The sequence below is a fragment of the Oncorhynchus tshawytscha genome, linkage group LG25, assembly GCF_018296145.1.
Source record: "Oncorhynchus tshawytscha isolate Ot180627B linkage group LG25, Otsh_v2.0, whole genome shotgun sequence".
NCBI lineage: Eukaryota > Metazoa > Chordata > Actinopteri > Salmoniformes > Salmonidae > Oncorhynchus > Oncorhynchus tshawytscha.
This window is the reverse complement of record NC_056453.1, coordinates 16,019,528-16,047,307: the sequence shown is the minus strand read 5'-3', so window position 1 is coordinate 16,047,307 and position 27,780 is coordinate 16,019,528. Positions and strand designations below refer to the sequence as shown.

Genomic DNA, 27,780 nt, shown 5'->3' with positions numbered 1-27,780 from the left:
CTGGCAATACTAAAGTGCCTATAAGAACATCCCAATAGTCTAAGGTATATGAAATACAAATCGTATAGAGAGAAATAGTCCTATAATAACTATAACCTAAAACTTCTTACCTGGGAATATTGAAGACTCATGTTAAAAGGAACCACCAGCTTTCATATGTTCTCATGTTCTGAGCAAGGAACTTAAACGTTAGCTTTTTTACATGGCACATATTGCACTTTTACTTTCTTCTCCAACACTTTGTTTTTGCATTAATTATACCAAATTGAACATGTTTCATTATTTATTTGAGGCTAAATTGATTTTATTGATGTATTATATTAAGTTAAAATAAGTGTTCATTCAGTATTGTTGTAATTGTCATTATTACAAATAAATAAATAAAAATCAACCGATTAATTGGTATCGGCTTTTTTTGGTCCTCCAATAATCGGCATCGGCGTTAAAAAAATCATAATCAGTCGACCTCTAACAGAGATACACTTGTTTTTGTTAGAAATCCAAAAATGTTCTTACAGGAATTGTGAATTAATATGAAAAAGCATATACTAAAATATGAAAATACTACACATAATTTCTCAAAAATGATATCCATCTTACCTCTATATTCTTTAATGACCTGCAGATTCGAGAAGAAAGATAATGAGTTCAATGGGATAGTGAGCCTGTCAGGTAGCAAGTAGCCTTAATTCTTGCACAGAATCCAGCCTAGTTGACACAATGCAATTATGTAGATTTTTGACCACTTTTTGTCTCTGGCTTGCATTGATTTAGTCACCCTAATTATGGCCATCCTACAAGGGTAAAAACTACAATAACTTTTTAACAGATTATAATAGAGACATGAGGTTTGGACATTTTTTTAGAGGGTTATCTATACAATATTATTTTACCCATTGTTTAATAAATGTGTTTTGTGTATTAAATATTTGTGTTTTTGATTGGTCACCCTTCATAGAGGGCATAGGGACAGTGATAATAAGACAGAAACAGATGACAGAGAATGAAGCCGGCAGTCAGAGATAAAGAGAGATAGAGCGACAGGCGCAGAGGCAGACAGTGGTCAAAAGAGAGAAACATGGGACAGAGCAATAGAGTCACACAGAGAGATCAAAAGAGAGACTCACAGGCACGTCCGTCCAAAATACCTTTAATTGTTCTTAGTGATTAATTACAATGTGGAAAAATCAGGTAATACAGATACTAGAATAGCTTTCAATGACCTCCTTTAGCTATAATTTACAGTGAGAGGAGGGAGGGGAGAAATAGTAAGTTCAGCCATCATTACACAGAGAGAGGAGCGAGAGAGCGGAAGAGAGAGAAATAGAGAAAGAGAGAGGGGAAAAGGAAGGGACTGGGATGGGACTGGGAAAAAGATGGAGAGAGAAAGAATATCAATCAAAGTAAATGCCTCACCAAGTCAGTCAGTTCTGCCATTATAAAAGTCCTGAAAGATATGCCTGAATAGTTATTGGTTATTAGAAACTATATATATATATATATATATATATATATATAGTATATATAGTTAATATATATATATATATATATATATATATATATATATACATATATATATATATATATATATATATATACATATATATATATATATATATATATATATATATATATATATATTAATACATTAATATAACACTAAAACAACAAATAGCATGATATATCTACAGTATATATTATCTATATCTAAATATAGAATACATATACGGTGCATTGGAAAGTATTCAGACCCCTTGACTTTAATCAATCGTTACATTACAGCCTTATTATGAAATTGATTAAATCTTTTGTTTCCCTCATCAATCTACACACAATACCCCATAATGACAAATCTAAAACAGGTTCATACACATTTTTTACAATTTATAAAATAAAAAAAACATCAATACCTTACTTACGTAAGTATTCAGACTCTTTGCTATGAGACTCGAAATTGAGCTCAGGTACATCCTGTTTCCATTGATCATCCTTGAGATGTTTCAAAACTTGATTGAAGTCCACCTGTGGTAAATTCAATTGATTGGACATTATTTGGAAAGGCACACACCTGTTTATATAAGGTCCCACAGTTGACAGTGCATGTCGGAGCAAAAACAAACCATGAGGTCGAAGGAATTTTCCGTAGAGCTCCGAGACAGGATAGTGTCGAGGCACAGATCTGGGGAAGGAAACCAAAACATTTCTGCAGCACTGAAGGTCCCTAACATAACAGTGGCCTCCATCATTCTTAAATGGAAGAAGTTTGGAACCACCAAGAATCCTCCTAGAGTTGGCTGCCCGGACAAAATGAGCAATCGGGGAAGAAGGGCCTTGGTGACAGGGCAGGGAGGTGACAAAGAACCCAATTGTCACTCTGACAGAGCTCCAGAGTTCCTCTCTATGGAGAGACCAGAAAATAGCTGTGTAGCGACGCTCCCCTTCCAACCTGACAGAGCTTGAGAGGATCTGCAGAGAAGAATGGAAGAAACTCCCTAAATACAGGTATGCCAAGCTTGTAGCATTATACCCAAGAAGATTCTAGGCTGTAACCGCTGCCAAAGATGCTTCAAGAAAGTACTGATTAAAGGGTCTGATTACTTACGTAAATGTGATATTTCAGTTTTGCAAAAATGAATAAAAACCAGTTTTTGCTTTTTCATTATGGGGTATTGTGTGTAGATTGATGAGGGAGGAAAAACAATTTAATCCATTTTAGAATAAGGCTGTAATGTAAAAACAATGTGGAAGAGGTCAAGGGGTTTGAAAACTTTCCGAATGCTCTGTAAATCTGATGAGAAGCCCTATTAGATTGTGTGCTGCTGTGGATGTATCATCCATCCAGTGTGATGTGCTCAGAGAAGGCACATATCTAGTATCAGCCTACCTTCCCAAAAACCTTACCTTAACCATCAGGGTGGGAACACAAAACTGACCGTAGATCAACATCCAGGATTATATAGCTTCTCACTTCTACAGCTGAAACCTTTTTATTGCACTGTAGATACACACAAAAAGGGCAGGATTCAATCCGTATCCCCACAGTATCACGGAAGACCCGCGCTATAGCTCATTATAGACAATGTTCCCACATTTGCAGAGACTGCACTTACAGTAAACCCTGCATGTCGGCTCAATAGGAAATTATCTTTGCCTTTTAATGCCGATCTTTCTCAATACTTCCGCGATAGGGATTGTGTCCAGCCCTTAGCTTTCCGTTTTCCTTACCAATATACAGTGTGTTCAGATCTACAACGGAATCCTTTTTATTGCAATTCTTCTCCAGATTCTTTAACTGTGCTCCTACTTATAGAAATTGCTGGGTTGTCATGGCCTTGTACATAGAAGTCAATAGATACAGGTAACTGTGATCTTGTTAGTGTGTATGGTTGTGGGAGGTTATTTGCTTATATGGAGAGCTGAAGACATGTTCCCCTTTCGCTCGGCTCAGTGGAGAAGGAAAAAACCTGGTAAGGGCTGACAACACACAGAGCACACACAGCACACATACACACACACACAGAATACACACACACACAGCTCTCTGGACTATCTTTGAGAGCATCTGTCCCACACAGCAACACTACTGACTCTGTACATCGTGGCCACGTAATACAATGCACAGAACACAGGAATATAATGTTTCAAAGCAGCAAGTAAATTCAACATTCCATCAAAAGCCAAGGGTGCTTCAAAGGGTTCTCCTATAGGGACAGCCGAAGAACCATTTTAGGGTCTAGATAGCACCTTTTTTCTAAGAGTGTGAAATTTGAAGAAAAATGGACATCACTGTGCTAGGCTGAGCTAGCTGCAGTACAGTCACCTCCACTACACATCCTCCAAAATGGCCAATTAACATTTAGTCAAACACTCTACTTTGTCTGTTCAATAAGGAATAAGGAAGTTCAACTGTCCAACCTACCTACCCCTCAGCTTACCACCTTTACTGTACAAATCCTTTGTGTACATGTTTCTGTGTATGAGACATATCCCACCTTCCTCTGAAACGGTCACTGTGGATCACAAATCTTAATTGTGGTAGTCTATATTCGGTATATTCTATTGTATAAATCCCAGTATGTAAAGTCTGCAGTGTTTGTCTGTGTCTCTCAGACCTCTGACTCCAGACTAGACACGCGTCCCCAGGGCTGGGTCACACAGGATCTGTCCTCAGACCTCAAACCTACTGATGTATCTCCTCTCTGGGGCTCTAAGCCCGGATCCTGGTCCTCTCGGTAACCTCCATTGGCCCCATAGGCTCCATACAGACTGTCCTGGTACAGCAACCCCCTCTGGCCTCGAAAGCCACCACAGGGCAGGAGCTGGCATACTGGGCTGGGACTAGAGTATGTCCCGGGGCTGGGGCTGGCGTGGTTGCTGGATGCCTGGGAATGGGCCTGGAGGTCCAGGGGACCATGGTAAAGAGGCAGCCCAGGGTAGGAGGTTAGATAGTGGGAGTACTGTCTGCTGAGCAGGTTGGTGGCTCTCCGGATCCCCCCAAGGCCTACCCCCCCTCCGCCTCCCTGACCCCCCAGCATGGCCTCCCTGTAGGTGGGCAGGTGGGTGGAGTTTGAGTACCGCAGCTTCTTACGTCCGTTCCCTTTCCTCTGGTCCTGCCTTATATGGAGATATGCATGCTGGCGAGTTGAGGTGGCAGGGTAGCATAGGTTGTTCCGGAGGGGGGCGGGGTTGTAGAGTTTAGTGGGAGTTTCTTGGTCGGCCATGACGCAGGGGAACAGGTCTGGTAAAGCAGAATGTGATTGGCAATCAAGGGATGTAGGCAGAGTTTTGTCCGGCTGGAGAATCCGCTCACTCCCCCAGGTGGCTCGGAGGAAAGATGGCCGTCGGTGGAGCCTCGGTCTGCCTGCCAGAACCAGCTCCTCCAGGGGAAGAGGCCAGGAGCCAACGCAGCCTTCTACCCCAGGACAGAGCATCGTTCCTGGGTACAGGGAGTCGGGCATCTGGGGTGAGACGTTGTTCTCCTGGAGGTGGTTGGCCCGGAGTTCACCCAGACACACCGTCTTCTCCTCCCTGCGCCTCCTCCACTCTCCTCCTCCTGATTCCCCTGAGAGGAGGCTCTTGCTCCTCCTATTCTTCCTGGAGGGTTCTGTGTGGGATGGATGGGAGATGGCAGAGGGGTGGTGAGAGAAGGGGTAGATGTCTGGCAGCTGAAGCTCACTATAGGGGATGAAAGGAGAGCGGGGATGGGAGATGTGCTGGGGCTCCACATACAGCCGACCTGTGGAGGGTTGAGAGTAGGAAGAGAGGGGGTCCCCTCCAGCCAGGTCAAGGTGAGGGCTACTGAGACTAGAAACAGAAAGTGGTCTGTCGTAGAGGGAGGAAGTGCGAGCCGGGAGCGTGTATCGTAGGGGCGTGGGTCTCGCCAGCCCCTTCTGCCTGTTCAGAGAAGTCACTACACCCAGCGTGCAGTATTGCGGGATGAAGGGGTGCTCGGGGGACAGGTGTGTGTGTGTGTTCTCTGTGACATGAGAAAACCCTCCTGGAACCATTTCTGTGGTGACCTGCTGTGGAATGTGGACTGGCAGGTTGCCGCCATGGCGACCCCAGTGTTCTATGGTCTTGGTGGCGTGGTCCAGTGAGGTCTCGACCTGGGCAGAGTTGACCAGGTCTTTAGCGGTGCGTAACATCTTAAGCATGTTAGCCTGGGCGTAGTTAGTTGTCAGATCTGAGTTTGCCAGGTTAGGGTGGTCTGGTTCCTCCACCCCGTTGAAGCAACTGTAGATTCCCTGGGAGATGAAAGAGAGAGGGAGAAAGGGATAGAGGAGGTTAGATAGAGGGAGGGAAAGTAGAGGAAGAAAAAGAGGAATGGGGGGGTAGAAGTGAGAAAATGATGATCTATTACACTTAAAACATGAAACATTCATCTTCTGCACATCTACCATTCCAGTGTTTAATTGCTATATTGTAATTACTTCGCCACCATGGCCTATTTATTGCCTTAACTCCCTTATCTTACCTCATTTGCACTCACTGTATATAGACTTTTATTTTTTCTACTGTATTATTGACTGTATGTTTGTTTATTCCATGTGTAACTCTGTGTTGTTGTATATGTCGAACTGCTGTGCTTTATCTTGGCCAGGTTGCAGTTGTAAATGAGAACTTGTTCTCAACTAGCCTACCTGTTTAAATAAAGGTAAAATAAAAAAATGAATGTAACTAAGGCTGGGAATGTCAATACGATCAAACTAGCAAGGGCAATGATTGCAATAATCACATCGCAATGATCAGTCATAACATTGCTAATAGGTTAGGGTATATATTTATGTAGCAAGCTAAAAACACAGATTCTAACGTTATCTAGCTAGCTATCAAGCTGCTAGGAGGATGTCATGTCATGCCATTGGAGGAGTGGGTGATTGACTGACTTCTTCCCCTCGTATCTTTTTTCGGAGCACCCTCGTTTGAGTTTGCCAGAGCACAGAACAACTGATGAATTTACAAATGCGCAACACCTGCTGAATATGACCGGTGTCAATAAATGTAGACAAAAAAAGTAATAGTTAGTCAAGAATGCACTAGATAACATGTAAACAGCCTAACCAGCTCTGCTACAGCCAGTAAAATTGTCAGAGTGAGGTGTTCTCTAATTTGTGTCTGGAAGTAGCTAGCTAGCAAGCTAGGCAAATTTAACCAGTCAGCTTGGGTGCTTGGTTGGGACAAGCATGCATTGGCAGGCAAGCTGCAGAAGGACGAGGAGGCTACAATTCCCCATGGTTCATCAGTACAATTTTTAGAGCCTACTCGCTGAAAACGTTTGAAAGGGTTTATCTAATGTTCCTTCGTTAGATATTAGCTCATCTTGCTCTGGCTAGCATTAGTTTTTTAACTTCTTGATGTGCGTAACTGCGGGAGAGAGAGCCTAACTTTTCATGGTTGTTTGATCAATAATACTGTAAAGTTCCCAAATGTAAGAGGACTCCCATGGTGTTAACACATTTGCAGAAATCCTTTCAGGTGTATTTTGTGGCTTTTGTCGAATGAGTTCTAATTATCTATAGTTGAGCTGTTGCAACTGCCTGTAAACACACAGTCCAGTTCAAAGTGAATGATGGCAGGGCCGTGTGGAAAATGGCTTGTTTGTATAAAGGCCTACTGTAGATCTGATAGGCTATAGCTCACCAGTCTCTGTAGACTCCGGGCCTGGACAAAACAGTTTTATTTACTGCAGTGTCTAAAGCCTTTTGTGACTAGGGGGCAGTATTTTCATTTTTGGAAAAATAACGTTCCCGTAGTAAACGGGATACTTTGTCAGGACAAGATGCTAGAATATGCATATAATTGACAGCTTAGGATAGAAAACACTCTAAAGTTTCCAAAACTGTAAAAATATTGTCTGTGAGTATAACAGAACTGGTGTTGCAGGCGAAAGAAAGCCTGAGGAAAATCCAATCCGGAAGTGCCTCATGTTTTGAAAGTGCTGCGTTCCAATGCGTCCCTATTGAGCAGTGAATGGTCTATCAACCAGATTACTCTTTCTCCGTATTCCCCAAGGTGTCTACAGCATTGTGACGTAGTCTTAAGCATTTATGTTGAAGAATACCCGTAAGCGGCTACATTGCGCAAGTGGTCACCTGATGGATCCCAGAGAGACTCTCGCGTAAAATACAGAGGTAGCCATTATTCCAATCGGTCCTACTGAAAAACTAATTGTCCCGGTGGATATATTATCAAATAGATATTTGAAAAACACCTTGAATCATCCGAGGCTCATCAAAGGTAAACGATTTAATATGATTGCTTTTCTGATTTCCGTGACCAAGTTACCTGCTGCTAGCTGGACAAAATGCTATGCTAGGCTATCGATAAACTTACACAAATGCTTGTCTAGCTTTGGCTGTAAAGCATATTTAGAAAATCTGAGATGACAGGGTGATTAACAAAAGGCTAAGCTGTGTCTCAATATATTTAATTTGGGATTTTCATGAATAGGAATATTTTCTAGAAATATTTATGTCCGTTGCGTTATGCTAGTTAGTGTCAGTCGATGATTACGCTCCCGCATGCGGGATGGGGAGTCACTAGAGGTTTGTGCAAACACCACGTTCTCACTCTATATTGCTATAGAATTTTCACATGTTCCTTACTATAAATAATTGAAAACGTGAAAATGACCATTTTCTTCTTGGGGGGTGTACATAAACAGATTTTTTAATCAAATTTCATGTTGCTAAAATGCTGTTAGTTCCACTTAAAATGTGTTTTTCACAAACATACGTTATTTTTTAAACAACTTCTTGTTTAAAGGTATTCTTGAAAAGGGATAAGCTAACAAAATAGCAACAATATCCTCTTTCATAACACCCGCTTCAGCCACTAAAAAGTAGTCGACAACAAAAGCTAGCTAGCTACACTGTGGGAAAAGCTACACTTCTGCTCGCTATTGCGCAGTGACCTGTTGGCCTTCAAGAAGGCAAAAGTTTCCATGCGTTTAGTAAAAACGGTCCCATCCATTAAGTAAAAATGTGATCGTTTGATTCCACTGTCACTCCAAAATGTTGCCCTAATACTGTTTTTTTTGGCAAATGCCTTCATCTAGATTCTGTTGGCCTAGCCAATGGCTGACTTAGCTAGCAAGATGTATCTCCCAGAAACCAGCAAAGAAAAATCCTAATTGGATATTATTTTCTCTTCAGTGTTAACGCTTTCCTTTCCAACAAAAACTGAAGAGATTAAATCAGAACAGCATTGAAAATAATAATATAATGATCATTATTATTATACTATTGTAATCATTATTTTAGCTTTCTCTGAAAGTGTAGAAGGCCCATTGTTCCCCGCTGTGTTTGGGTTAGTAATAATTTATAGAGCAGCTCAAATTTCCCTCAGCATGCATTTTTTCACTATTTTGAAATTCTAAAGAATCCATATGTTATTCTGAAATATGAACACTGAAATACTGAACATTTAGAACTCTTATTATGGTGGTGGTTTGACAAAATTACAATTATGGTCTTGAATTTGACATTTTTTTCGTCTCGGTCTTGATTCGGTCTCAATTTGCTCCTGTCTTGCTCTTGAATCGGTCTCGCTTTAGGTGGTCTCGAACACAACACTGGCTATAGGGATGTTCTGTATAATCAAGGGAATGTAAAAGGAATTCATAACTTCTGTAAACTGGCAAAATTAGTTGAATGAAATTACTTTCTTACTATATGTGAGGTGTAACTATTGAGCCTAGTCTTCTCTCTACAGGACGTCTAGGTTAGCTGAAGGTTAAAAACTTCTAATGGTTGGGGGGCAGTATTGAGTAGCTTGGATGAATAAGGTGCCCAAAGTAAATGGCCTGCTCCTCAGTCTAAGTTGCTAATATATGCATAGTATTATTAGTATTGGAAAGTGAAAAAAAACTGTTTGAATGATGTCTGTGAGTATAACAGAACTCATTTGGCAGGCAAAAACCTGAGGAGAAATCAAAACAGGAAGTGAGAAATCTGAGGTTGGTATGTATTCAACACAGTTCCCATTAAAATCCCTTTGAGATATTAATAATGTTGCACTTCCTAGGGCTTCCACTAGAGGTCAACTGTCTATAAAAATTTGAATGAGGCTTCTACTGTGTTGTGGGACTGAATGACAGCAGAATGAATCAGGTGTCTGGCAATCAGCCATTTTCTGGTCACACGCATTTCACATGATAGCGACCTGTGTTCCATGGCTCCTGAAGACACAAAGGAATACTCCGGTTGGAACTTTAATGAAGATCAATGATAAAAACTTCCTAATGATTGATTCTGTACTTAGTTTGAAATGTTTCTTCGACCTGTAATATAACTTTTTAAAGTTTTGTCCAATGTAACGCTGACCAGAACCAGCGTTTGGATATGTATACCAAACGCGCTAACAAAAGTAGCTAATTGAACATAAATAATGGACATTATCGAACAAATCAAGCATTTATTGTGGACCTGGGATTCCTGGGAGTGCATTCTGATGAAGATCATAAAAGGGAATATTAAGCATGTAAATTATGGTTTATGTTGACTACACAACATGGCGGATATCTGTTTGGGTTGTTTTGGTCTCTGAGCTCCGTACTCAGATTATAGCATGGTCTGCTTTGTCCTTAAAGTTTTTTTGACATCGGACACAGCGGTTGCATTAAGGAGAAGTGTATCTATTATTCCGTGCATAATAGTTGTATCTTTTATCAATGTTTATTAGGAGTATTTATGTAAATTGATGTGGCTCTCTGCAAAATCACCTGATGTTTTGGAACTACTAAATGTAACGCGCCAATGTAAATTCAGATTTTTTTGATATAAATATTAACTTTATCGAACAAAAAAATACATGTATTGTGTATCATGAAGTTCTATGAGTGTCATCTGATGAAGATCATCAAAGGTTAGTGATTAATTGTATCTATATTTCTGCTTTTTGTGACTCCTCTCTTTGGCTGGAAAAATGGCTGTGTTTTTCTGTGACTTGGCTCTGACCTAACATAATTTTTTGGTTTGCTTTCGCTCTAAAGCCTTTTTGAAATCGAACACTGTGGTGGAATTAACAAGAAGTGTATCTTTAAAATGGTGTAAAATACTTGTATGTTTGAGGAATTTTAATTGTGGGATTTCTGTTGTTTTGAATTTGGCGCCCTGCACTTTCACTGGCTGTTGTCATATCAATCACGTTAGCGGGATCTCAGCCCAAAGAGGTTTTAAAGTACTTAATGTCATCCGTTTTTGTCCAGAATATTAGGTAATGTGCTAAACGTGATATTTTTTTGCAATGGGAAGGAGTAGTTGTACCTGTCGATTGGGAATTGCTTAATGGTTGTGTTTTGTAATGTCATGATTGGGACCTACTGGCTTATTTTGCCTGAGTTTCTGGACTGCTTATCCTTAATCCACATGCTGCATGTGACTGCTGTCTTTCCATCGACCCTATGTAATGGTGCCTGGAGAAGTGGGTATAATAACATTTTGCCAAAAGTTCCCAAACGGCCCACCCAGCGAAGTAAAGGCACCCTGGTGTGAAATATCTAGTTTTTGTAAAAGTTTTCCTATAGATTTTTCTGGTTCTCACTCTCAATCACACTTATTTTAAATAAAAAAATAAAAAAAATATTGTCCACAACAATGCTTAAACCACATCAGTCTGATTGAGTGGGCCTGTCATAGCCTGGCTCCCCAGTAGGTGGGCCTCTGTCCACCTAGGTCCATCCATGTCTACGCCCCTGATGCAAACAGCGCATGATGACAATTGCGCATCACAAATAGCAGTGGTGTAACAACTTTTACTTCACTACATTCCTAAAAGAAAATGGTCTAATTCACACACATATCAAGAGAACGTCGCTGGTCATCCCTACACGTGCTTCATTTGTAATTGATGTCTGAGTGTTGGAGCGTGCCCCCTGGCTATCCGTAATTTAAAGAAACATGAAAATGGTGCTGCCTGGTTTGCTTTATAGAAGGAATTTGAAATGATTTATAATTTTACTTGTGATTCTTAAGTATAATTATTTTAGCAATGACATTTACTTTTGAAACTTAAGTATATTTAAAACTAAATACTTTTAGGCTTTTACTCAAGTAGGATTTTACTGCGTGACTTTCACTTTTATTTGAGTCATTTTCTATTAAGGTATGTTCCTCTTTTACTTTTACTCAAGTATATAAATTGGGTACTTTTTCCCACCACTGACAAATAGCCTACCAATCAACACTTCAGACTAAACCTTTTCATTAGCTGGTTTGCATACCCATTGTTGCATGAGTCAGCATTTACCGGCTACCAAAGTCATTCTTCTCTGAGCTGCTCCATGCCAAAAAAAGTTGAGTGCTGCACGCTCTTGCTACCTGCAGATGATATTCTGCTGAAACTAGGCTGTTTGCCCCGCCCACATGTGAATATATTTCACCTGCTTTGCGATGGTGGAGGCTTCTTTTGTGCACGATTTCTCTATTGTACCACATCATTGATACGTCGCATACCTCCACTACACTACTTTGACACGCATCAGTAGGGATTAATAAGTGAGTATATGCAATGCCCACTGAAAGAAAAGTAGGTGTATGGTTTATATCTACGTATAGCCTCCACTACTTTGTGTTCTACAAAAAGTGCACTCCCCTACATGAGTGCGCTGTTATTACAGTTGATGTCCATTCAGAATCGCAAACCTGTCAGACACTGAAGGCCTATAGGTTTGCCACTGCGCAAACATGTCTATAATAGATATGAAGGCTGTTATCATGCTGTATTCATGTTTGAAGAATATTTGGCCTGGCTGAATGGAATGACCGACACTCAATGTGGTCTCGATACCGGACTCGAGATCGAGACCTGTCTTGAGTAATACAACACTGCCTATAGCTAAACAAACACACACACACGCACACACACACACACTGAACAACCTTTCTGAGCAAATAGACTCATACTGCATCAGCAAACAGAGAGCCGAGTCTCCTGACTGCCCTGTTCACAGTCGACTGAAAAACTGACAAAGCCCAAATTAATTTGGCCCTCAGGGGCCCCCGTAGGGATTAATTATCAGATAGTCATTTAGCTGCAAATCTGATAAGCCCTGATACAGGCACAACTCTGCAATTACACTCTGCTAGAGCAGGACGTACACACACACTCTTTGTAAGAGTGGTGTTGGAGTTGGGTCTATAGATTTTTGGCTGGTAATGTTATTCCTTCCTTGCTCCTGCCTCTCCTCTCGACAACAACCACGCTTTATTTACATAGATTGGTTGTTTATTAACACTAATCTTGAGCTGGAATTGTAACTGTGGTTCGTGCTCATTATAACTATAGCTGGCAGATGATAATGTAGTCATTGAAATGATAGGCGGTGTAAACAGTACTAAGAGCTCATATCAGGCTTTATACATTGGCCACACATCCTCTCTCTCTTTCTAAACCTCTCTCACCCTGCTGATAGCGAGCAGGAAGTCCATGCGAGGAGACTTGTCTAGTTTCTTGCGTAGTTTCCAGTAGAGTAGATGTTCCCAGGCAAACACCAAGAGACTGAGCCCCATGGCCACCAGTAGCATGTAGAAGACCCCGGCCATGTTATCTATGTCCAGCTTACTACTCATCACCTCGTTCTTCTCATTCTGACAGATGCCTGACAGCCAGACCGTCTCCAAGCGCTGGGTGTCACCTGGGAGAGAGGAGAGGAGAGGGCCATGGTCATAATCCCCTATAATCCCCTTGAGGAGGGACTGGACTCACAAGTGAATAACTAGTCAGATTCAGCTGCTTTAGTTTTCTTTCAAATAAGGGTAGTCTATTGTGTAACGCATTATTTATGACTTACAAATTGGGGTTAGCAGTGAACAAGAGACGACTTCCATAATTCTACCGTATCAGTATGACCACAGATGGGTAATTGTACTGAAGCTCCTGTTATACCTATATAAGAAACCTTTTCTGTGTCTGTATGTGTGTGTGTGTTGTATAGTTTGTATTCCCAACACTGCACTCGTGATATCTCTAACACCTCCCTGTGGTTCCTTACGATCCTACTGTGATAGCGGATATTAACTCCTACTGTATGAGTGTGTGTGCCCATAATGGTTATCATCCTCACACCTCCCTACTGTGAGGAAGGATATTAACTCTCTCTCTCTAAGCTTCACCCCTGGTGCTGCTGCACACACTGTCATCAACAAATGGAGAAGTGCCAGCTCTACGGGTTGTGTGTGTGTGCGTGCGTGCGCGCGTGCACGTATGTGTTTGCAGTGGCACACCGTCTCCCAGGAACTGCAGCAAGGCCAGGTCAATGGGTCGTTTCCATCTGGAATCTTTCTGCAGGGCTATACCATAGCCTGTCGTGGCAAACACTTTCCCAGAGCCGATAGTCACAAGCTTACAGCCCTCATCCTTCCCTGCCATGTAGTTCAACACCGCAGCATCATAGATGAATGCGTCCAGCTTCCTATTGAATGACACAAAAAATCATCAGACAGTGATGTAATAAATCTCCAGATGATATTAGGAATGAGTTATAAAGTAGATGCACAGGGAGCCAAATAGAACTCCTTCCAGTAAATGGGACTAAATCCAATTTTTGGGTTAATGGACTGTAATTTATTTTGAGGTCATTGGGATGAGGGTTAGAGTTGAGAGCTGGAGGAGAGTTCAGTGTTAAGCGCAGTGCATTTTTCTTACCCTGTCTTGAGGCTGTTGAGGGCATCCTCCACTCCTTTCTGGTTGTATTTGACCATGTGTGCGTGCATGTCAGGGTAGTTACTTCTGATGTTCCTCTCTGTACTGCCGTTAGGGACCGTACCAAAACGGAATGGAGGGTAGTGCTCCTGAGGCTTCTGGAACTGTAGGAAGTGATGAGGAGAGGAGATTCAGTTCAATGAGATCTAATTCAGAGCCGTCCTATTAATTTCAAACTGATTCAAATAAATGCAGTTCCACTCAATTCAATTTAATTTGATTGAATGTCATTCTACCCTTTTCAATTTGTGTAGATTTGATATAATTCAAGGCCATTATTTTTGAGTCAATTCAATAGCCATAGATTGCCCGGACCTGCTGTTAGCCCGGACCTGCTGTTTTCGACTCTCTCTCTCTACCGCACCTGCTGTTTCTAACTCTGAATGATCGGCTATGAAAAGTCAACTGACATTTACTCCTGAGGTGCTGACCTGTTGCACGCTCTACAACCACTATGATTATTATTATTTGACCATGCTGGTCATCTATGAACATTTGAACATCTTGGCCATGTTCTGTTATAATCTCCACCCGGCACAGCCAGAAGAGGACTGGCCACCCCTCAGAGCCTGGTTCCTCTTTAGGTTTCTTCTTAGGTTCCTGCCTTTCTAGGGAGTTTTTCCTAGCCACTGTGCTTCTACATCTGTATTGCTTGCTGTTTGGGGTTTTAGGCTGGGTTTCTGTATAAGCACTTTGTGACATCGGCTGATTTGAAAAGGACTTTATAAATACATTTGATTGATTGATTGAGTTCAGTCTACCACACTCTAAAAAAAATGCTGCTTTAAAAACAACTCAATTTGGGTAAATATAGGACAGAACACATGTTGGGTTATTTTGACCCAGCAGTTGGGTCATTTAAGAACACATTGCCAGAGACAGGTTGGGTTGTTGATGCTGCAGTATTTAGCTAAAATCAGAGATGGGTCAAACAAATATCACAATAAATATTATGGCTGAACTCAAATGTGCTGGTTGATAAGATACCTGTATTTATGGGAAAAATGTTTGAGAAGGTTATTTTGTTCTTAAATTATATTGTAAATTGGAATGGTAGAGTTATGTCCTTCATTGAGTTATCAGAATTGTACGGGAAGGTCTACTCAATCCAAGAGTACAACCAATTGATTACAGCATTGCCCCAAAAATGGAGGAGGCGAGTGGCAGCGGGAGGAGGTAGGGAACTGGTCTGTCTGCCCAATATAAAGGATCAAAACTGGCGGAGGAATAAATAGCATAAATAGGAAAGTATACAAGTTTCATTTGAGGACCAGGATGTTGACAACTGTGCCAGACAGATTTCAAATTAGTTGGGAAGAGATTTTTGATGTACCGATTCCATGGTACAGGGTGTATGAGTTGATATATAAAATAACGCAAGATTCAAGACTTCGTGCTTTTCAGCTAAAATTATTATATAGAATTCTTGCCACCAACAAAATGTTGAATATTTGGGGCATAAAATCAACGAAGCTCTGCAGATTTTGTTGTGAGGATACAGAATCAATAGACAATTTATTTTGGTATTTCCCTCAGGTAGCCTGTTGCTGGTTTCAGGTTCAGGAATGGCTGAAAATGCATAACATTGATCTAAAATTGACCCTAGAAATAGTACTGTTAGGAGATTTGGAGAGACCGGGCCAGTCGATTACTAATATACTAATACTCTTAATAAAAGTATTTATCTTCAACACGCAATCTGTAGTTTCTATTTGATTAGATAGATTGCAATTGTACGTTAAACATCATAGCATAGTTGAAAGATATGTGTTGCGTAGAAACACGAAGTGGGTGGCCAGCAGAGATAGATGGGATGGGCTGAGGGAAGCTGAAGGTTGGTATGTGGAATAGGGTCAAGTGGGAGTGGAGTTGCTGTGTGAGAGAGAGAATGATGAAGAGAAAGGAAATTTAGTCCAAATAAAACATAATAAAAGTACATTTGAATGACACTAAGTGGCAGTGTTTTTACAACTAACGACGGTTTGCCTGAGTCTGATGCCGTGCAGGTGTTTGTAGATATATACACAGACTCTAATTCAAATAAACGCATACAAGAACACACACATACATGTAATAGTGCCAGACATGCACACAAACATATACAGTAGGCATTGCAGTTATGATTTCAGTTGTCCTTGATGTCCTTTGTTTGTTTTTTTTTAAATGTATTTTTATTTATTTATTGCATTGTTGTTTGCTGTTTTCGTCAGTCTTTTCCTTTTTTCTCATTAGTTCATTCTCTTGCTTGTTGGTGCATTGAGGGGTTCTTGAGGGTGGGGAATGGAAGGGGGGCTCTCGAATGGTTGAGCGACAGCTATTGGGGAACTGTGGGGGGGATCTTGGAGGGTTTGGTTTCACAAGATTGTGATCATGAAAAAGGAAACTATGACATATAATTTGTATCGCTATCAAGCACACGCACACTCACACATAAGGATGGCTCTGTTGCCGAAAGACTGATACATGTTTGATAGTGGTAGTAGACACACTCACACATAAGGATGGCTCTGTTGCGGAAAGACTGATACATGTTTGATAGTAGTAGTAGACACCCTCACACATAAGGATGGCTCTGTTGCAGAAAGACTGATACATGTTTGATAGTAGTAGTAGACACACTCACACATAAGGATGGCTCTGTTGCCGAAAGACTGATACATGTTTGATAGTAGTAGTAGACACCCTCACACATAAGGATGGCTCTGTTGCAGAAAGACTGATACATGTTTGATAGTGTCTTGATGCTGTGTTGTTTGTCCTTCCTGTTCTAATACTTTAATGTTAGCCCCTCCTTGTGCTTTTTGTAATAAATAATTTTATAAAATGGGAATTATTTCTATTACACGTATTTCAAATATGTATTTTAATCACACTATATATACAAAAGTATGTTGACACCCCTTCAAATTAGTGGATTTGGCTACTTGAGCCACATCTGTTGCTGACAGGAGTATAAAATCAAGCACACAGCCATGAAATCTCCATAGACAAACATTGGCAGTAGAATGGCCTTAATGTCATAGGATGCCACCTTTCCAACAAGTCAGTTTGTCAATTTTTTGCCCTGCTAGAGTTTCCCTGGTCAAATGTAAGTGCTGCTTTTGTAAAATGGAAACATCTAGGAGCAACAATGGCTGAACCACGTAGCTCACCGAACAGGACCGCTGAAGCGCATAGTGCGTAAAAAACATCTGTCCTCGGTTGCAACACTCACTACCAAAGCGAGGTCCATACAGAAATGGTTTGTCGAACTTGACTGGCCTGCACGAAGCCCTGACCTCAACTCCATCTAACACCTTTGGGATGAACTGGAACGGCGACTGCGAGCCAGGCCTAATCGCCCAAAATCAGTGCCGACCTCACGAATGCTTGTGGCTAAATGGAAGCAAGTTTCCGCAGCGATGTTTCAACATCTAGTAGAAAGTCTTCCAGAGGAGTGTAGGCTGTTACAGCAGCAAAGGGGGACCAACTCCATATTAATGCCCATGATTTTGGAATGAGATGTTCGACGAGCAGGTGTCCACATACTTTTGGTCATATAGTGTACTCCTGAATATTTTGTATTTTGTATTACACTGGTCTGAGCAACACTCCAATGTGATATTTCAGAGCCCTTGACCTTTTCCACATTTTGTTACATTACAACCTTATTCTGATATTGATTAAATCGTTTTTTTCTTCATCAATCTACACACAATACCCCATAATGACAAAGTAAAAACAGGTTTGTGTATTAAAAAATGTAAGCACAATGTTCAGGGCCATACAATTTGTCCATTGTACAGTATACAGCCTACAATGAACTGTACTACAGTATCCATTCTCAGACTTTCTCCTTCCCACCTTCAACAACCTGTTTGCTCTCTGAACTGGCTTATATTGGTTGTGTCGTATCATTTGAAACAGGTTAAATCTATTTTGAGTGGTTGTGTTCAATCAATGACATATGTTCTCTATTTGTATTTGATTGTTGCCACTTGTGTTTACCAGTATGGATGACATGTCCATTAGACAGAATGTGTTTTGAGAATGAGAATGTGTTTAGAGTTTTGCTGAAAAGTCTAAGTGAGATCTGCAAATTGAGTTTTACCATGTGAAATGGTTTAAGGTATTGACAACAGACTGCATAATTAGCTAAATGAGTCCAGGCAACTGAGAACTTTGTTCAGCCAATAGGTTTTAGTGTTTTAGCAATTGAGAGAAAAACTGTAACAGTACTGACTGCTAAATAGATTTTGACTGGTTGCAGGCCAACGGTGACTTTAAAACAGTTACAGAGTTTAATGGCTGTGATAGGAGAAAACTGAGGATAGATCAACAACATTGTAGTTACTCCACAATACTATCCTAATTGACAGAGTGAAAAGAACGAAGCCTGTACGGAATAAATGTATTCCAAAACATGAATCCTGTTTCCAACAAGGCACTAAAGTAATACTGTAAAAAATGTGGCTAAGCAATCAACTTTTTGTCCTGAATAGAACATTTTATGTTTGGGGCAAATCCAATACAACACATTACTGAGTACCACTCTCCATATTTCCAAGCATAGTGGTGGCTGCATCATGTTATGGGTGTGCTTGATTCTAACATGTATTGACTCAGGGGGTTGAATACTTATTTAATCAAAATATATTTGTGTTTTAGTTTTCATGATTTGTTTTACAAATGCTAGAATTTTTTCTTCCACTTTGATATTAGAGTATTTTGTGTAGACTGTTGACAGAAAATGACAATGAAATCCATTTTAATCCCACTTAGTAATAAAATGTGTAATAAATCAAGGGTGTGAATACTTTCTGAAGGCACTGTACATGTATTTCAATTAAATACAGTACTTTGAAAAAGTATCTTATATTTTAATTTGATACACTGGTCTTTAGGATATTTTGTAGTTGTATTTTGTAGTTTGTAATTTATGCCCATCCCTGGCTATGATCCACCGGGTCAGATCAGAAGACTGGAAGCATGGCTTAGTAGGGGCATGACTTTAGACTAGTTATTTTTGGCCACCCGTGAGTGTAAATGTCATCCCAGATCATCTGTTCTGTTGTACTGTCAATATATGTTAAGGTTGAGTACTGACACTTTTGTATTTTAATAAGGCTTCGAAAGTGTATGAGTGCCTTAAATGCTGGGAAGGGTACCACTTTGATATAATGTAATTCATTAAGCAACATTTTAATTTGAAGTGTACAAATTTAACATGATGAACAGGAATGACATTTACTCTCACAGGTGGCCTAAAATAACTATCTGAAAGCCACACTCTCAATAGGCTATGCCTTTGAATTACCCAAACATGGGTCATTTTTTACTTTCATGCTGTGTCTTAAAGTCTTATAACTGTCATTTTATTGTCCTAATATACAATGAATAACATCTTCATTCAAAGACTTTCACACAGGGGTACCAATTCCAATATTTGGAAATGCATAGGTTCTTGATGAACTCATACTGTTATGTACACCTCTTTAAAGCTACAAAACTATCAGCTCAAAATTGTAATGCAATGACAATAACACAGACAAGACAAACCTGACTGACATTTACACTCATGGGTGGCCAAAAATAGCTATCTGAAAGCCACACCCCTACTTAGCCACACCTCCAGTCTTCTGATCTGGCCTGCTGGGTCATTGCCAGGGATAGGAATAAATTACAAATTACAATTACAAAATACCGAAAGACCAATGTATCAAAATAAAAAATACAAAAATACTGTTGCAAGCATTGCATTTAATTAAAAGCCATGTATTTTGTATTTTAAAATACAAAACTAAATTTGCAAGTAGCCAGCCGATCAGCAACAATATCCTGTGTGGTTGTGAAAACGTCTTACTTGCTTTGACTGTGATATGTTGTTGTTTGTCTACCTTAGCTGCATGCACTCTGGATAATTCTAAATGACTGAAAGCTCGTTAGAATAACTCGGCATGCTTTCCAATTGTTTATTTTTACATATACATTTATATTTAGTTCATTTAGCAGATGCTATTATCACACCATAGCACCATCAGACTTCTGATACCAATGTTGGGTGAAAGGGTACCACAAAATTGTGAACCGCTATAAAAAATAATTTTGAAATACAGAAATTACAGCTTTCAAGAGTATCTTGCTACAAATGATATTGTGTTGTTCAGCCCAGTGTAATACAAAATACACAATACTCAGAAGTAATTGGAATATGTATTTCAAATATATGTAACAGACATACTGCCAATCTAGTCATAGCTCAATAACCCAACTAAGTGCCCCAACTGCTGGGTCAAAAATATCTATTTACCCAGCGATGGATTGTTCACGCAGCATTTTTTTGAGTGTAGTACTTCAACTCAGGGCCGTTTGGCCAAGTCAGGTCAGAGTTGAGAGGATTCAGAGTGCAGGATGGATGAAAACTTTGACAGAACCACACAGAACCCAGACGCTCATGAAACTCAATTAAAGTGTAAATAAAAACTCTCCATTATAAGCTGTTAGTATTGACCTTCAGATCCCTGTGAAGATGGATGGACCTCTCTACAATAAGATCCTGTGTGTGTGTGTTCACTGTCTGAAAATAATATAATATTGTCTCAACACATCCCCTGAGGCCCTGGCTTTCTCTCTCTCTCTCTCTGTATCTATTCTCTGTCTATTTGTTTCTCACTCTCATACTCTGAAGTGAAGTTTGTCGCTTGCCATTTTCCTCTTCTGTGATTACGCTGAGGAATAACGAGCCAAATGACGAAGAGTGTGTGTGTGTGTGTGTGTGTGTGTGTGTGTGTGTGTGTGTGTGTGTGTGTGTGTGTGTGTGTGTGTGTGTGTGTGTGTGTGTGTGTGTGTGTGTGTGTGTGTGTGTGTGTGTGTGTGTGTGTGTGTGTGTGTGTGTGTGTGTGTGTGTGTGTGTGTGTGTAAATGCTATGGTCTGACAGGGAGAATCATTGACAGGACAAGCCCAGAGAGGACAGTTATCAGGATGGATGGATTGATGGATGACTCAGGGATTGATTAGTTGTCCTACCTTCTTGTCAGACAGTCCAGACACAGTGTCAATGTACTGTTCCTGGATCATGAAGGCAGCCAGGTTGGCAGTGTAGGAGGCCAGGAAGATGACAGCGAAGAAGGCCCACACCAACACCATGATCTTACTGGTTGTGCCTTTAGGGTTCTCAATGGGGACTGAGTTATTGAACACGATGCCCCACAGTAGCCACACTGACTTCCCTATGGTGAAGGTAGGACCTCCGGGCGCTGGGGGGGAAGGAGCAGAGATGGGCAGTATTTTTATTACATATACACTGCCGGTCAAAGGTTTTAGTACACCTACTCATTCAAGGGTTTTTCTTTATTTTTACACATTGTAGAATAATAGTGAAGACATCAAAACTACGAAATAACACGTGGACTCATGTTGTAATCAAAAAAGTGTTAAACAATCAAAATGTATTTTATATTTGAGATTCTTCAAATAGCCACCCTTTGCCTTGATGACAGCTTTGCACACTCTTGGCATTTTCTCAACAAGCTTCACCTGGAATGCTTGTCCAACAGTCTTGAAGGAGTTCCCACATATGCTGACCACTTGTTGGCTGCTTTTCCTTCACTCTGCTGTCCAACTCATCCCAAACCATCTCAATTTGGTTTAGGTCAGGTGATTGTGGAGGCCAGATCATCTGATGCAGCACTCCATCAATCTCCTTGGTAAAATAGCCCTTACACAGCCTGCAGGTGTGTTTTGGGTCATTGTCCTGTTGAAAAACAAATGATAGTCCCACTAAGCCCAAACCAGATGGGATGGTGTATCGCTGCAGAATGCTGCGGTAGCCATGCTGGTTAAGTGTGCCTGGTCACCAGCCAAGCACCCCCACACCATAACACCTACTCCTCCATGCTTTATGGTGGGAAATACACATGCGGAGATCCTCCGTTCACCCACACCACGTCTCACAAAGACATGGCAGTTGGAACCAAAAATCTCCTATTTGGACCAGACCAAACAACAAATTGCCACTGGTCTAATGTCCATTGCTCGAGTTTCTTGGCCCAAGCAAGTCTCTTCTTATTATTGGTGTCCTTTAGTAGTGGTTTCTTTGCAGCAATTCAACCACGAAGGCCTGATTCACGCAGTCTCCTCTGAACAGTTGATGTTGAGATGTGTCTGTTTACTTGAACTCTGTGAAATATTCATTTGGGCTGCAATTTCTGAGGCTGGTAACTCTAATGAACGTATCCTCTGCTGCAGAGGTAACTCTGGGTCTTCCATTCCTGTGTCGGTCCTCATGAGAGCCAGTTTCATCATAGAGCTTGATGGTTTTTGCGATTGCACTTGAAGAAACCTTCGAAGTTCTTAACATTTTCCATATTGACTGACCTTCCTGTCTTAAAATTAAAGTAATGATGGACTGTCATTTCTCTTTGCTTATTAGAGCTGTTCTTGCCATAATATGGACTTATACCCCCCTACCCTGTCACAACACAACTTATTGTCTCAAACACATTAAGAAGGAAAGAAATTCCACAAATTAACTTTTAAGAAGGCACACCTGTTACTTGAAATGAATTCCAGGTGACTACCTCATGAAGCAGGTTGAGATAATGCCAAGAGTGTTCAAAGCTGACATCAAGGCAAAGGGTGGCTATTTGAAGAATCTCAAATATATAATATATTTGGATTTGTTTAACAATTTTTGGTTACTACATGATTCCATGTGTGTTATTTCATTGTTTGATGTTTTCACCATTATTCTACAATGTATAAAATAGTTTTAAAAAATTAAGAAAAACCCTTGAATGAGTAGGTGTTCTAAAACTTTTGACCGGTAGTGTATTTGAAATACATATTTTAAATACTTCTGAGTAGTTTTGTATTTGAATTACACTGGACTGAACTACACTCCAATGTATTTTGTATTTTCAAAATTCTGTCATTTGTATTTTCAAAATACAAAACACTTTACATTACCATTGAGAGTTAGAGGCGGGGGGATGTTAGGGAGGAGAGGGAGGTGGAGATTAGATGTTTGGTTAATAAACCCAAGGTATCATAACAGCCTCATTAGCAGATGTCCAATTGGATGAATGGATCAATGAAGCTCCCAAGATTCAGTGTTGTTGATGTGTTTCATGAAACATAATCCTTATACGTCCATGTTCCTATACTGTTGATGACAGAATCATGAATTTCCAATTAGCTTATTTCTATAGGCCACTACTAGGCCTTATAGAGAGCTGAAAAGGTCAAACTTACATAGTGTTTCTGTTCATAGGTCGTTCCCTAACCCATCACTCTACCCAGCAGCATTAGCGATCCTCTCAGCATTAGCCTAGCCACTGAAAGGTTAGCCATTAGCCTGCCTCCACCTGGTGTGTATCATGTTGTGGAAGACAGCATTAGCCTCTAATTGTGTGTCATGTTGGGGAACACTGCGCTTGCCGCTAGCCTGCTTCTAGCTGTGTGTCGTGTTGGGGAACACACCCTAAGTCCATCCATCTTGCTCATCTTAGCGGAGCCACATCCATCTCCGTCAGATTAGCCTAGCGACAAACGTTAATTAAACCAGGAAGTGACCTTTCAGACAGTGAGACGAGAGCGAGCTTTGGCATCCCGGCATGCTAAGATTGAATAGCCGTCTTTGTTTTGTGTATGGCTATACCCCACAGTCTCCCGGGGACTCTCTGTAGGACATTCTGTTTCATAACCTGTAAAGCAGGCTTCCCCAACAGGTGGCCCGTGGGTCGACTTCCTTCGGTGGGTGATTTTATTTGGCTCGAAATATACAGTACCAGTCAAAAGTTTGGACACACCAACTCATTCCAGGTTTTTTCTTTATTATTACTATTTTATACATTGTAGAATAATAGTGAAGACATCTTATAACTACCAAATAACACATATGGAATCATGTAGTAACCATGTAGAATCATGTAGTAACCAAAACAGTGTTAAACAAATCTAAATATATTTTATATTTGAGATTCTTCAAAGTAGCCGCACTTTCCCTTGATGAGAGCTTTGTACACGCTTGGCATTCAATGTTCAATTCTCGGGCCGACTCCTTTCTCTGTATATATCAATGATGTTGCTCTTGCTGCGGGCGATTCCCTGATCCACCTCTATGGAGACGACACCATTCTATATACTTCCGGCCCGTCCTTGGACACTGTGCTATCGAACCTCCAAATGAGCTTCAATGCCATACAACACTCCTTCTGTGGCCCCCAACTGCTCTTAAACGCTAGTAAAACCAAATGCATGCTTTCCAACCATTCGCTGCCTGCACCCGCACGCCTGACTAGCATCACCACCCTGGATGGTTCTGACCTTGAATATGTGGACATCTATAAGTACCTAGGTGTCTGGCTAGACTGTAAACTCTCCTTCCAGACTCATATCAAACATCTCCAATCGAAAATCAAATCTAGAGTCGGCTTTCTATTCCGCAACACAGCCTCCTTCACTCACGCCGCCAAACTTACCCTAGTAAAACTGACTATCCTACCAATCCTCGACTTCGGCGATGTCATCTACGAAATAGCTTCCAACACTCTACTCAGCAAACTGGATGCAGTTTCTCACAGTGCCATCCGTTTTGTCACTAAAGCACCTTAAACCACTCACCACTGCGACCTGTATGCTTTAGTCTGCTGGCCCTCTCTACATATTCGTCGCCAGACCCACTGGCTCCAGGTCATCTACAAGTCCATGCTAGGTAAAGCTCCGCCTTATCTCAGTTCACTGGTCACGATGGCAACACCCACCCGTAGCACGCGCTCCAGCAGGTGTATCTCACTGATCATCCCTAAAGCCAACACCTCATTTGGCCGCCTTTCGTTCCAGTTCTCTCCTGCCTGTGACTGGAACGATTTGCAAAAATCGCTGAAGTTGGAGACTTTTATCTCCCTCACCAACTTCAAACATCTGCTATCTGAGCAGCTAACCGATCGCTGCAGCTGTACATAGTCTATCGGTAAATAGCCCACCCATTTTTACCTACCTCATCCCCATACTGTTTTTATTTATTTACTTTTCTGCTCTTTTGCACACCAATATCTCTACCTGTACATGACCATCTGATCATTTATCACTCCAGTGTTAATCTGCAAAATTGTAATTATTTGCCTACCTCCTCATGCCTTTTGAACACAATGTATATAGACTCTCTTTTTTTCTACTGTATTATTGACTTGTTAATTGTTTACTCCATGTGTAACTCTGTGTTGTCTGTTCACACTGCTATGCTTTATCTTGGCCAGGTCGCAGTTGCAAATGAGAACTTGTTCTCAACTAGCCTACCTGGTTAAATAAAGGTGAAATAAAAAATTTAAAAATCTCTCAACCAGCTTCATGAGAAAGTCACCTGGAATGCATTGTGCCAGTCAAGTATGTTGTGACAAGGTATGGGTGGTATACAGAAGATAGCCCTGTTTGGTAAAAGATCAAGTCCATATTATGGCAAGAACAGCTCAAATAAGCAAAGAGAAATGACAGCCCACCACTACTTTAAGACATGAAGGTCGGCCAATCTGGAACATTTCAAGAACTTTGAAGGTTCAAGTGCAGTCGCAAAAACCATCAAGCCTAATGATGAAACTGGCTCTCAAGAGGACCGACCACAGGAAATGAAGACCCAGAGTTGCAGAGGATAAGTTCTGCTGCAGAGGGTAAGTTCATTAGAGTTACCAGCCTCAGAAATTGCAGCCCAAATAAATGCTTCAAATGCTTCAACTGTTCAGAAGAGACTGTGTGAATCAGGCCTTCATGGCCAAAGTGCTGCAAAGAAACCACCATTAAAGGACACCAATAAGAAGAAGAGACTTGCCTGGGCCATGAAACATGAGCAATGGACATTCAACTGGTGAAATTCTGTCCTTTGGTCTGATGAGTGCAAATTTTAGATTTTTGGTTCCAACCGCTGTGTCCTGACGCAGAGTAAGTGAATTGATGATCTCCACATGTGTGGTTCCCACCGTGAAGCATGAGGTGTGATAGTGTGGGGATGCTTTGTTGGTGACACTGTCAGTGAATTATTTATAAATCAAGGCACACTTAACCAGCATGGCGACCACAGCATTCTGCAGAAATACGCCATCCCATTTGGTTTGGGTTTAACAGGTGTTTTTCAACAGGAAAATTACCCAAAACACACCTCCAGAATGTGTATGGGCTATTTTACCAAGGAGATTGATGGAGTGCTGTATCAGATGGCCTGGCCTCGATTGAGATGGTTTGGGATGAGTCGGACAGCAGCGTGAAGGAAGAGCAGCCAACAAGTGCTCAGCATATGTGAGAACTCCTTCAAGACTGGAAAAGCATTCCAGGTGAAGCTGGTTGAGAGAATGCCAAGAGAGTGCAAAGCTGTCATCAAGGCAAAGGGTGGCTACTTTGAAGAATATCAAATCTAAAATATATTTGTTTCACACGCTTTTTCAGTTCTGCCCACAAATTTTCTAGAGGATTAAGGTCTTCCAATGTTGTAGCAAAATGGCTTAAGAACAACAAAGTCAAGGTATTAGATTGGCCATCACAAAGCCCTGACCTCAATCCTCTAGAAAATTTGTGGCAGAACTGAAAAAGCGTGTGCGAGCAAGGAGGCTTACAAACCTGACTCAGTTACACCAGCTCTGTCAGGAGGAATGGGCCAAAATCCACCCAATTTATTGTGGATAGGTTGTGGAAGGCTACCCGAAATGTTTTACCCAAGTTAAACAATTTAAAGGCAACTGAGTTTGAACCTGGGTCTCCTGTGTTAGCCCTCTGAGCTAAATCCAGGCTAGCAGACAGGTTTGTCTCAACTCACCTTTGGCACTGACCAAGCTTCGGTTGTACCCGACAGGACTGAAGTACTCAAACACGAATACAGTCACAGCGACCACGGTCAGGCACATTACAAACATCATCACCCACACCGCTGGGCTATAGGGCTCTAGTGGAGAGGATGAGAGTCAAGGAGGGGAGGGAGGGAGGGCAAAGAGAGAAGGAGAGAGAGAGAGAGATCTTTCTTTTCAGGTATTTTGGACTGGCCAATAATGGCTAACAATGTCTTCTGCATAGTCTCTAAAGATGAATTAACGTAATCATGGGATTCTTAATCCATTCCTTTGGTTGTCGTGTTAGCTTTTGTACTGCCTGGCTCAAACAAGGTAATTATACATACTGTAATTTGAAGATCAGGGAGAGAAGAGGCAGAGATAAAATTATTCATTTTAACATGGGAAAATATCCAGCAACTTGTTTTCATTTTGATTTTGTTGTTTCAGGGTTTATGTGGGATTTAGTCATATCTGCGGGATAAAACTTTAATCTAAAGTTTCCTAAAGCAGAAAAAACAGACCACTGAGACAGAACTCAGGAAAGTAGGCCACACACACACGTTTGTGCTCACTGAGCGTTGCCATGGGAGCTAGCGGTCTTGCTGCATCCATGGGGAGAGGCATCATAGCCGACAAAACAGGTAAATTACTCTTAGGCACACATCTAGGATCATCTTGTCTTCCCCATATCCTAATGATAGCTATTGGAGTAATTCAACTAAACCGACCTCAGATCAAATTATATTTACATTATCTCAAGTCAATCAATTAATCACGCCTATA

At 40.9% G+C, this 27,780-nt stretch overlaps 1 protein-coding gene across 1 annotated transcript in view; it reads right to left on the bottom strand.

The window, feature by feature from the left end:
• Nucleotides 1-2,729: 2,729 nt before the first annotated feature.
• The window catches only part of LOC112224771 (glutamate receptor ionotropic, NMDA 2C-like), an 86,072-nt gene continuing 61,021 nt past the window's right edge, over nt 2,730-27,780 (bottom strand). The window contains exons 11-16 of the mRNA XM_024388447.1: nt 26,985-27,110; nt 21,209-21,438; nt 14,146-14,306; nt 13,725-13,912; nt 12,903-13,135; nt 2,730-5,744 (exon numbers count right to left, since the gene is read on the bottom strand). Coding sequence (XP_024244215.1) covers nt 4,107-5,744; nt 12,903-13,135; nt 13,725-13,912; nt 14,146-14,306; nt 21,209-21,438; nt 26,985-27,110 — 2,576 coding nt within the window. The 3' untranslated portion in view covers nt 2,730-4,106. The remainder of the gene's footprint in view (nt 5,745-12,902; nt 13,136-13,724; nt 13,913-14,145; nt 14,307-21,208; nt 21,439-26,984; nt 27,111-27,780) is intronic.